At 47.4% G+C, this 11,961-nt stretch overlaps 1 protein-coding gene across 1 annotated transcript in view; it reads left to right on the top strand.

Moving 5' to 3' along the window:
• The first annotated feature begins 405 nt into the window (after positions 1 to 405).
• Positions 406 to 11,961, top strand: part of SUSD1 (sushi domain containing 1) — a 38,694-nt gene continuing 27,138 nt past the window's right edge. The window contains exons 1-4 of the mRNA XM_035140393.2: positions 406 to 582; positions 3,481 to 3,612; positions 5,837 to 5,992; positions 7,345 to 7,497. Coding sequence (XP_034996284.1) covers positions 504 to 582; positions 3,481 to 3,612; positions 5,837 to 5,992; positions 7,345 to 7,497 — 520 coding nt within the window. The 5' untranslated portion in view covers positions 406 to 503. The remainder of the gene's footprint in view (positions 583 to 3,480; positions 3,613 to 5,836; positions 5,993 to 7,344; positions 7,498 to 11,961) is intronic.

Raw genomic sequence — 11,961 nt, 5'->3', positions numbered from 1 at the left:
AAAGCCACAAATAATTCTTATCAGTACAGCCACTTGTGCGTTTCAAACAGAGAGTGTAGCAAGGGTGGCATATGGAAAGAAGATAGGCAATGTTCAAGGAATAATAGCTCAGGACTGAAACCCCAAATGTTGAAACAAAGCAAGAAACATAGTTCAGAGTTGGGCTTAGTCATCATGACATGAGCTTAAAAGTTGTTGCCAAGGGGAGGGGCTGGAGGGTGGGCAGCTGCCCCCCCCAAAATAAATAAAAATACATAGCAAACTGAGGTTCTGCCCCCTCCCCCCCAAAAATTTCTGACTGCTGTCTATGGCCCTGGCACCGAAATTTGTGTGTGCCCTGCCCCTTCCTGGGGAATTTTGCTCGGGCTCCCAAGGGAGTTGGCACCTATGGGTGGGGACCAAAACAGTAGGCGAGGGGGCGTGGAGAGCGAGCCCGAGGCGCCCTTCACTCTCCGGGGCTTCAGAGCTGCGGAGAGGCGCGCAAAGGCGGACCTGGAGGCGCCATGAGTCCGTCTCCGTCGCTCCTGCTCCTTCTCCTCCTCCTGCTCCTCTCGTCCCCTTCAGGAGGAGAGGCGGACCCGGGTAAGCGTCGCCTCTCGGCCCCGCTAAAGGGAGAAATTAAGCGCGCGTTTCACACCCGCGCAGAGTGGATCTCTGCTGGAGCAAGAGTGCCTCTGGCCATGTGCAGAGAGGGGAACGCGCGGAGGAGGCGGAGCTGAGCTCCAGCCACCGTGGAAACCGTGCAGAAGAAGGACGTGTTTCCAGCTTACTTTCTTTAACTTTTCCCTAGCCCACCTTTAAAAAGAAGCTTTGAGGTCGAGGGTGGTGGGGCGGGGGGGGGGGAGAGAGCACCGAAAACCAATTGAACGATGTGTTGTTCCTATGAGTTGTGTGATTCTGTGTTGGCTGCCATAGGAGCCGAGGTCCCTTCGGGGCCCCCCCCCCCGCACCCATTTCTTTTGAAGGGGTGAACCCCCCCCCAAGTTGATGCGCATTGCCATCCAGACGATGTGCATGTGATAAATTATATGGTGCAGGGATTACCTGTCGCCCCCCCCCAATCAATTAAAATACTTAACTGACCAATTGCATCACAGATAACTTGGTTCTGCCCACCCCACCCCCAAATAAATCCTGGCTATGCCCATGCCCCCTCCTCCTATTTTCTTCAAATTCGCACCTCTGGTGGCTGCGCATACTCTGGCTCCGGCATGCTCCCCTGTTGGAAGCGGTGTGTGGGCAGGACATGTACCATCCATATCTATCTTGCTGTTCGTGGAGAAAGATGCCTGTTTGTTGCATTTCTCCTCCAACCAGCTTTCATTGGATTTGGAAATTTGAGCCACGTTCACTTAGCATCCGAAGGGTGTGTGTGTGTGTGATCGGAGACAGCCGGTGCATGTGCACAGATGGTGACAGCTTTCACGAAAAGCGGTGGGTTTTTTGGGGTGGGGTGAACCAGGGAAAGAAAACAGGTTTAATGCACACCAGGTTTCATGTACACACCTCCCCCCTCTCTGGTGTGTACAGCAATACATAAATATGATGGGGTGGACGGACGCTGCTAATGCGTACATATGTATATAAATAGCAGTTCTATTGAAAACCGCCCACATTTCTGCAGGGTTTTTTTTGTTTTGAGCGCTCAACTGTGCATTTTTAGCATTCCAAGTCAGATTTAAAGGTAAAGGTAAAGGGACCCCTGACCATTAGGTCCAGTCGTGACCGACTCTGGGGTTGCGCGCTCATCTCGCATTATTGGCCGAGGGAGCCAGCGTATAGCTTCCAGGTCATGTGGCCAGCATGACAAAGCCACTTCTGACAAACCAGAGCAGCACATGGAAACGCCGTCAAATTTACGTCACATCAAATAACGGTGCTTCTGACAAACCAGAGCAGCACATGGAAACGGCGTCAAATTTACGTCACATCAAATAACGGTGCTGAGTGTTTTCTTTAAAATGTGTTTGCATGTTAGTAACCTTTGGGTTAATGTCCACATTTAGCCTTCACTTTTCTTTAAAATGCAAATAGTAAACACTCGTGGTGGATAGACTAATAATTATTGGGATCACAGTTGGTGTTGTTCAAGATCCTAACCATTTCCTTCCTTGCTATGGCCCTGAAAATTGCTGCTCCAAAACTACAAGGGGGTGGGGAACTGCCAAAGGCACCAAGAGTTATTTGGGGCCAACAGAGTAATCTTCAAAGAGTACCGGTACTGGCCAACATTCCCCCCCCCCCAATCCCCATGCCTGTGTTTGGTAGTTTTGCTCCTAGGCTGGCAGCAGCGCAGTGCTGGAGGGCAGAAGCTTAGGCCAAGACTCAGTGTTGTAACTGGACTATGGATTGTCCTGCTTTAGAGCAGGTAGTGGCTGCATTATTATGTTATTTCAATTCATATGTTGCCCTTGCTTCCAAAGGAGCCCAAAGCAGCAAACACATCAGTGAATAAAACAATACAGTTAAAAATAAAGTATAACACCTGACAACATTAAAAAGAACATATAAAATAATCCGCAGTGCTTGTTGCCGCAATAAGGCTACCTCTTCTGTAATTCAGAATTCCTTCTTTCCACCACTCTGTAGAATTCCAGTAAGAATTCCAGCTGATTTATTATTAATAATTATTGTTATTTGAATTTATATACCACCCTATACCCGGAGGTCTCTGGGCAGTTCACAAAACAGATCACAATATATAAAACAAAAACAAAAATAATAACCCAATAATATCCCCCCCAAAAGAGCCACATTTTAAAAGGGTATAGGATATTGATCAGGTCAACCAAAGAGGAAAATTTTCGTCTGGCGTCTGAAGGTGTATAATGAAGGTGCCAGGGGAACTTCCCTGGGGAGAGCATTCTACAGATGGGGAGCCACTGCAGAGAAGGCCCCATTCTCGGGTTGCCACCCTCCAGACCTCTCGAGGAGGGAAGGAGGGCCTCAGAAGATGATCTCAGGGTCCGGGTAGGTTCATATGGAAAAAGGCGATCCTTGGGGTATTGCGGTCGGTCCTGAGCCGTTTAAGGCTTTATAGGTCAAAACCAGCACTTTGAATTAGGCCTGGAAACTAATTGGTAGCCAGTGCAGTCAGACCAGAATCGGTGTAATATCTTCAAACCGTCTTGCAACCTGGCCGCTGAATTCTGCACCAGCTAAAGTTTCAGAGGCAGCCCTACATATAACGCATTGCAGTAATTATTAATCCTTAGCTTTTTGTGGGAGTGAGCTCATCCAGGCCTGCTATCTGGATAGAAGATGCCTTGTGTCATTATGTCTGCCTTGCTTCTCTGCTCCTTGGCTCTAGAAGCACATGGTGCTGCTATGAGAACTAACATTATCTTGTACTGTATACCTGTGTTGCAGTTATACTTGAGTGTGATTCATTGGGAGGCTGAAAATGCCCCAAAAGTTAGTTGTCCAGTGCACTGCTTGGTAATTCCCCAGTCCTAATTCACAGTGCTTTGTTTTTTATAGATGCTACAAGTGCTTTACCTTCTGATGTGTGCGCCACTTGCCATGCTAATGCCACATGCCAGCAGCGAGAGGGCAAAAACGTCTGCACCTGTAATTATGGATTTGTGGGTAACGGGAGGACTTACTGTCAAGGTAGGTGGCCATTTGCAAGCTGGTATGTGATTCCTTGCAACTTCACAAAGGCATGTGTTGAATAACAATTGAACTGTTACAATTTAGGATTTGTTAGGTAAAGGTAAAGGGACCCCTGACCATTAGGTCCAGTCGTGACCGACTCTGGGGTTGCGTGCTCATCTCGCATTATTGGCTGAGGGAGCCAGCGTATAGCTTCCAGGTCATGTGGCCAGCATGACAAAGCCGCTTCTGGCAAACCAGAGCAGCACATGGAAACGCCGTTTACCTTCCCACTGTAGTGGTTCCTATTTATCTACTTGCATTTTGATGTGCTTTCGAACTGCTAGGTCGGCAGGAGCTGGGACCAAGCAACGGGAGCTCACCCTGTCACAGGGATTCAAACCGCCGACCTTCTGATCAGCAAGCCATAGGCTCAGTGGTTTAGCCCACAGCACCACCTGGGTCCATTTTAGGATTTGTTAGAAGAATGCAAAGGCCTCCACGGGGTGGATGGCGTGACATACTGCTGCTCACATAGAACTGCTCAGATATACTCCACATATTAATATGCCTTTACTGAACAAACCGAACCCCATGAATCGTAGCTTGCAACTTTCGGTTTTCTCCGCTTCTTCTCTTGTGATAGTTTGTTCCCTTAAAGTGATAGGCACACTTACTAGAACGCAAACCTATATGCTGTAGATATAGGACATTAGAGTGTGGCAAGACAGGTTTTGTGATGTGGCAAGCTTGCCCCAGATATGCTAGGTTGTCTTCACAGATAGGACCCCCAGTGAGGGGCTCACAGTAAATTGGGTGAATTATCCGAACAATGGGTTGTATACATCTAAGTTCTATTTAGAATAGTAATGTTCATTAATTTCACTGGGTCTATGCTGAGTACAGCTGAAACAGGATACTGTACAACCTTTTGTTTCCATTGCATCCGTCCTTTACGGAGCTCACACAGCATGTGCAAGTATTGTACCTGCGTCCCAATTTTGCCCTCTCGGCAACTTTTGAGAGAAGGTGACTGGTCCAAAGCCACCCGGTGAGCTTAATGACTGAGCAGGGATTTGAACCCAAGTCTCCCAGTCAAAGATCAATAGAATTGCCACAGCACTGCACCGGCCCTGTGGAGGTATAAATAAATAAATATGGCACCTTCCTCCTCACCCTATTTAAAATTGTTTTATTTATGCGAATCATACACCTGTGGTATCAAGTGTATGGAATCCAGGGTGTAGGAAGGGGCGGCAGTTGCAGGGTGTCATCCGTGAGGGGGTGACAAAATGGCACACCGCAGGGGGCTCACCGTGCCACTGTGCACAGCGGATTGTGCCACCCCCCCACGTGCAGCACCCTCCACCCCCACCCCCGGGTGCACAGCATTCTGGGCTGTTGGATGACCAGATGGTCCCCAACTCCTGCCTTGGGACTGAGGAGAGGGCTGGAGTTTGCCCTCCGGAATCCTTTCTGCTCAGCCTGGCAGGGTTGAGCTTCCTATAGGGACAGAGTCATAGCAAAGAGAGACAACAGGTCCCTGGGAGGGGGCAAAAAAAGCCCTCAATTCCTGAACTTATTTTGCATCCAGAGGCGCACGCTCTCCAGGACGCAGTGAGTGGATCTGGGCTGGATCAGTATGTGGGTGAGAAGGAAAGACGAAGGTAGAGGAGAAGTTTGTTTTCCTTTGCCATGGGAACAGAGGGTGCCAGCATGGAGTAAGGCAACAAGAAGAGACTTGGGTAGGACGGTAGGGAAATGGGAGAGCGGGGGCCTCAGCCTTCGGATTCCCAGCGACTCCATTGCACTGGAGACAGGCGCTCTTTCCGGTGTGGGGTGCGTTTAGCGTGATGCTGCCTCTCTGCCTTTCTTTGGCTGCAAACCCATTTAAAGCACACACCCCCCAAGAATCCTGAGATGTGTCTCTCCCAAGCCTACCCTGAACCGTCTCTCTCTCTCTCTCTCTCTCTCTCTCTCTCTCTCTCTCTCTCTCTCTCTCTCTCTCTCTCTCTCTGTGTGTGTGTGTGTGTGTGTGTGTGTGAGAGAGAGAGAGAGAGAGAGAGAGGGACAAAAAAAATTCCGCACCGGGTACCACCTCACCTTGCTATGCCTCTGATGGAATCAATTCTCTTTTAACAAATTATCTTCTTAAATGGTAGAAAATAATTAGAGAATAATACTGATATATAATGGTTTGCTTTAACCTCTACATTTTTTTTTAAAAAAAATGTTTTGTCAGACAAAAACGAATGTGATATTGGGGCAAGCAAGATTTGTGGAGATCATGCTTCATGCCATAATACACAAGGAAGCTTCTATTGCATTTGTCTAGAAGGCTTCCAGGCTTCCAGTAAAAACAAGATATTTATTCCCAATGATGGCACAAAATGTATAGGTAAGTACAGCAACAAGTCATAAGGTTTTTTTTTACCGTTTTCCTTTATGTTCTTTTTAGAACACGCACACAGAGACACACAGAGAGAATTTTAGTTTTCAACTAAAGCTGTTTCTCTTTTTAATGTATGTCCTTTCCACTACTTGAGCATGTCTAAATTGACACTTTTCATTTTCAAAATTGCTGGGAGCAGTAATTGAGAAAGATCAAGCCCATATTTCCACATAGTTATGTAGGAGAGGGGGGAATTTTCTGCTATATATTTTTGGCAACTAAAATATATACCAGTCAAATCTAAAATAAAAGTTGTAGTTATTATTATTTTTAACTGATTTAGAGAAGCCTTCATTCCCCCCCACCTCCGAAACCTAATAGGGAAGGGGATACTTGAGTCTGTAACAGATTTACAACTTTTCCCGTAAAAATAATTTTCAGGTAAAGCTTTGAATTTGTTGCAATATATAACATCTAAATCACATCAAATGTACAGGTGAAACTCAGAAAATTAGAATATCGTCGAAAAGTGCATTTATTTCAGTAACGCAATTTAAAAGGTGAAACCAATATATGAGATAGATGCATGACATGCAAAGCAAGATATGTCAAGCCTTTATTTGTTGTAATTATTTGTCATTAGGCGGCTCAATTATAAATGGAATGTAATTAATGAAATGTAATAGCGATGTTTATTTTTGTATTATTGTAACTATTTGTTTTATTACTGTGGAATTTCCAAAAGAAAGCATTTGTAAAAATCAAAAGAAAAATAATAAATAATAAGTTGCATTACTGAAATAAATGCACTTTTCGACGATATTCTAATTTTCCGAGTTTCACCTGTACTATATTAGTGTTTTTTCAACAATGGTATGTTTTCATCCATACTTCCACTCGTCCCCACGGATTGAACCTTCCTCCGATTCAGTGCTAAAGAGTGGGTTTCCCCAGGGGAAATGGCACAGAACAGTCATAATATTACAACACTGAGTTCCACCCTTAATCCATATTCACACACTCCAGTTATACTTCCCTCTTCATTTCTCCCCTTTCTTTTCTTTTCCCTCACTGTTGAACCCCCCCCCCCGACACAAGAACCAGTCATTTTCATGTACTGTATGTTATTCTTTAAAGCACTATGTGTGGTAGTTACTCAGAGTAGGCCCACCAAAATGAATGAACATGACTTAAGTTAGGTCCATTCATTTCAGTGGGGCAACTTGGTTCTTTGACGGTGCTAGGTTAAGTTCTAACAATAATCGTTGATGCGTGTTAGCTCTTGCCGACCACCGAGTTCAAAATATTTCAAGTAGTCTTCATAAAAAGATGGTCACAATTGTATTTACATTTTCTAGATCTTGATGAATGTGGAATCTCAGGCATCTGTGGCCTTGGAGGACGATGCACGAATACACTAGGAAGCTATGAGTGCTACTGTATTGAAGGATACCGAACAGAAAATGGAGTGGAACCATTTCATTCGCGTACAACAAATACTTCGTGCAAAGGTGAACGCTTGTATTTTTAAAAAGAGTATACAGTTTTAGCCCCCTTTAGGTATTGAAATACAAGGGAAAACATGTCCATATGCTCTGCCCAATTGTGCAATAAGTAGTAAATCCATTTTCCAGTATCCTAGCTGATGAGGCACTGGGATGATTGACAAGCACTTGGATATTTGGCACTTGCTGTTTAGTTTTATTCCAAGGTTGAATCCCTAGTACCTTGGATCCTGAAAGGCATAGTTGTCGAACAAATCGGCTCCCGAACACCACAAACCCGGAAGTTAACTGTTCCGGTTTGCGAATGTTTTTCAGAAGCCGAACATCCGGCGCGGCTTCTGCTTGAGTGCAAGAAGTTCCTGCAGCTAATCAGAAGCCATGACTTGGTTTTCGAATGGTTTCGGGAGTTGAATGGACTCCCGGCACTGATTAAGTTCAAGAACCAAGGTACCACTGTATTAATATTTAAAAGGACGACAGAGGCTAGAGAACTTGAGTGTGAGGCCCCAAGAAATGCTTCCAGAGAAGGTAACACTGGGCTAAATAGATCATCTATTGATAGTAAAATACTTTGGTGTGGAGCAGGAAGCGATCACTTCAAGATTTGTTACAGGAGAAAGGTTGGGATTCAAACTGCTGACCTTCTGATTAGCAAGCCCTAGGCTCTGTGGTTTAACCCACAGCGCCACCTGCATCCCTGTGTAAAGCAGTGTAAAAAACCAACCATGTTATGCGCTGCTAACAATAGGAGAGGGGGGCAGGAAAGTCTGTTACAGATACGACTCAGAAAAAATGTAAAACAGCACTCTGCTTTTTAATTTCTGTTTTCTGCAGCAGTTCGGTTTAAGACATTGTCGCTTGTGTGTTGTACGAGTGTCTGGGACCTTAAAAAGAGGAAGAACACTTAGAATTTAACTGCCAAGTTCTGTCACTTTTTTCTCTGAGAAAATGCCTAGCGCAATAGTTATCTCATGGGAAAATATATAATCACAGTGACTTGTGTTTTCAGGGGGGAATGTAAAGAAATGAAAGTAATAACAGCAGTACTCCTGCAAGAATAAGGAGCTTTTACCACTTTGCCATGTGGAGTTGGCATAATCTTCGGATGACTCATTTTAAATAAGATAGCAGCACCTCCTGAGAACTGTGCTTTGGCAGCCACCGTAATAACATAGTAGAAATGATCATGATAATAATGATCATAAAAAGACAGAATACTTCAAGGAGGTTATATAATTGCTTGAGTGCAAGACTCATTGTACCAGCGCACAGGTGCTGGCTTTTGATTAGCCATGCCAATAGGTGTGCCAGCACATTTTAAAAGGTGATGCTATGCAGGCATTGCAGTATAGCAACATCGCAGGCGCGGAAATGTTTTAGAACTGCAGTGAAAACATCCATTGCCTCTCCCAGGCACTGGTTCAACCCACTCACAGGGCTCATGCAAAGTATGGGATTTTAGAGGATGGTGGTCCCATGTGCTGCAGCATGGGCCTATAGCAGGGGTTCCCAACAAAATTTTCTCGAGGACCCCTCATCGAGCCGCTATTGTGACAAGGACCCCCATTAATTCCTAATCCTAAAATTAAAAAGTGGTTTTATTTATTTTTCAGTTGTTTTCCTCTTTTCTTTATCCTTCGGGGGGGGGGCGTTGGTGTGGTGGTGGCTGTGGTGGCGGCGGTGTGATGGCCGTCTGGGGGTCGGGGGGTTTCCCTCTGGAGGGGGGGAGGTTTCTACCCTTTCACCTGGGTTGAGTTGAGGGTGGTGGTGGGGCCCTCTCTTCCCTGTCGTCCCCTCTTCTTTTCTCCTCCTCTGGGGGTGGCTGTATTTGCGGCGGTAGCAGCGCCAGCGCCAGCAGGTTCGATGCGGCCTTTGTTCTTCGGGTCCCTACGAGGCTCCCCGTGTGGCGCGCAGGAGCTGCGGGATTGGGGGCCTTCGCTTGGGGGGGGCTCCTTCCCCCTCTTGGGCAGCTAGGGGTGATGGCGACTGCAGTCGCGAGGCAGGCCCCCCAGGATCGTTGCGTGGTGGGAGGTCTCGGGCCACGGAGCTCTGCTTGGCCGTTGGCCGGGCACCCTTGGCTTCAGCCCGGCAGGTCTGCGGGGGGCCTCAGCGGCTCCTCGCTTGCTCCGCCGGACGTTTCCGACGCCCACGCGGTTGCCGCGGGGTCCGCGGGCTGGAAGGCGGTTTTGGGCCTCTAGGCCCAGGGGTTCCACCAAGTCTCCGGCCGGGCGCACTCAGCCTCGGTCCGGTGGGGTCGCCGGGGGGCCTTCAGCGGCTCCCCGGTTGATCCACCGTGCTCGCTTGGCGCCCGCGCACCGGCGGTGGCAGTTCCGCCGGTTCCGGCGGGCCAGAGGCTTGGCATCTAATAGCATCTTGAGGACCCCTCTGGCATAGCTCGCGGACCCCTGGGGGTCCCCGGACCACCTGTTGGGAACCACTGGCCTATAGGATCTGATGAAAGAGGGGATAGTTCCTGCCCTTGCACGACACCGATCTGTCCTAAATGCCACACCTAAAGTGCAAAAGTGTCAATCTTCTAGAGTACCAGTAGTTAGTAGGCAGAGCTGGAGATTCACTAAACATTGAAATCTCAATGTTTTCTTGTCTTTGTTTTCTGAAACCTTTTTTTTTCTTTTCTTTTAAGAGGCTTCTGCTGGAGGGCAGTTTTGAGCAGAGAGCAGAGATGTGAATAGGGAAAGGTGCTTAGCTTCACCTGCTATTTCTTTGCTACAGGTTATCCTTATGTGGGGGGACGCAGGTGGCGCTGTGGGTTAAACCACAGAGCCTAGGGCTTGCCGATCAAAAGGTTGATGGTTTGAATCCCTGCGACGGGGTGAGCTCCCGTTGCTTGGTCCCTGCTCCTGCCAACCTAGCAGTTCAAAAGCACATCAAAGTGCAAGTAGATAAATAGGTGCCGCTCCAAGCGGGAAGGTAAACGGCGTTTCCGTGCGCTGCTCTGCTTCGCCAGAAGCGGCTTTGTCATGCTAGCCACATGACCTGGAAGCTGTACGCCGGCTCCCTTGGCCAATAACATGAGATGAGCGCCGCAACCCCAGAGTCAGTCATGACTGGACCTAATGGTCAGGGGTCCCTTTACCCTTTACCTTTATCCTCATGTTCCTCTCATCTTTCAAAATAGGTGTTTCCCAGTGGTTTCAACCCATTGGGGAGAGAAAGCTGCTTGGCTTTGTGATTTCGAGCAGAGAAACGGATGCAAAAGGGTTTAAGCACTCTTTGCCTCCGCTGCTTTTCAGTTTTAAATTGGCACACCACAAAGCTGCTTTCAACACCCCACCCCAAACCGCTCCAAAAAAAGTACGGCATCAAAACTATAAGCATGCCCATTAGTTCCTTAACAGTATTGTTATGGGTTTGCAGGGGGGCAAGGATCCCCTAAAATTTCTGGGTGCCAGTTTTCCCAGTAATTTCTGAAATCAGTAAATGCGGGGTTTGGTCAATGGATGTAGCAAGGCCTACAAAAGTCAAGCCAGGTTTCTCAGGAGATTGACTTGCGAGAGGTGCCATCAAAGAAGAAAACAGGCAGAGTCGTTACCCATCGGGACATTCAGTGGCAGACAGGAAGTGGGGTGGAGTCCCTCCCCCAGCTGTGTGACAGTTAGCAAAAGCCAATAGCAGAGCTGGGAGGGGGAGGTTGCCAGGGTTACAGGGGCGTGATGTCACCACAGAAAAAAGTGTCCTTTTTGCGTGAGGCTTGGGTTGTGTTTTAGCAAGGGTTTTGGGAAGAGGAAGGGTGGAAAGTGATGCCATACAGGCTGAGGGATGGACAAAGTGTGTGTGGGAGACTCAGAGACATACCTGCCAAGTCTCCCGCTGAAAAATGCGGGATCAGCAGCGGTGCGGCACCAGAAGTTGTGTAGAAGATGGCCACCGGGCATGCGTAGAAGCGACTTCTGGTGCCACTCTGCCCGATTTCCAGTGCCCACGCATGGGAAGAGTGGCACCCAAAATGGAGGCTCCCTGGCAGGTAAGAAATCCGGGGGATTTCCGGGATTTTTCTCCATTCTGGAGAACAGCGGGAAACGGATTAAAATCCGGGGGTTTCCTGTGAAAAACGGGATACTTGGCAGCTGGGCTCAGAGATGGTGTTTGGGTTGCTTTTGAACCCAATGGTGCGCTGCTGCGAGGAGCAAGCCCCTCACGAGTTGTGCTGCTCAGAATCCTCTCTCTATCCAAGCTCAGAGGTAAATATGTGTAAATAAACCATATTTCAGAAAGGTGCTACCGTCTCCACCGTGCCTCATTTTCCACAAGCAGCAGTTCCCAGTATTCTTTGGGGTGACGAATGTGCTTCAAATGTGTGATTAGTGGCAGCCATTGTTACTTTAAGAAATTGGGCCTTGAATGTCCTTTCTATGAGGAAAGAACACTTACAAATCATAGAGTGTTGTTACAAATCATAGAGTGTCTTTGCCTTATACTGTAGTGTCTTAAATTATTCTCTCTTCCCCT

This window comes from Zootoca vivipara, chromosome 16 (genome assembly GCF_963506605.1).
Source record: "Zootoca vivipara chromosome 16, rZooViv1.1, whole genome shotgun sequence".
NCBI classification, from domain to species: domain Eukaryota; kingdom Metazoa; phylum Chordata; class Lepidosauria; order Squamata; family Lacertidae; genus Zootoca; species Zootoca vivipara.
The sequence above is the reverse complement of the archived record's forward strand: the minus strand, read 5'-3'. Positions and strand labels throughout refer to the sequence as shown.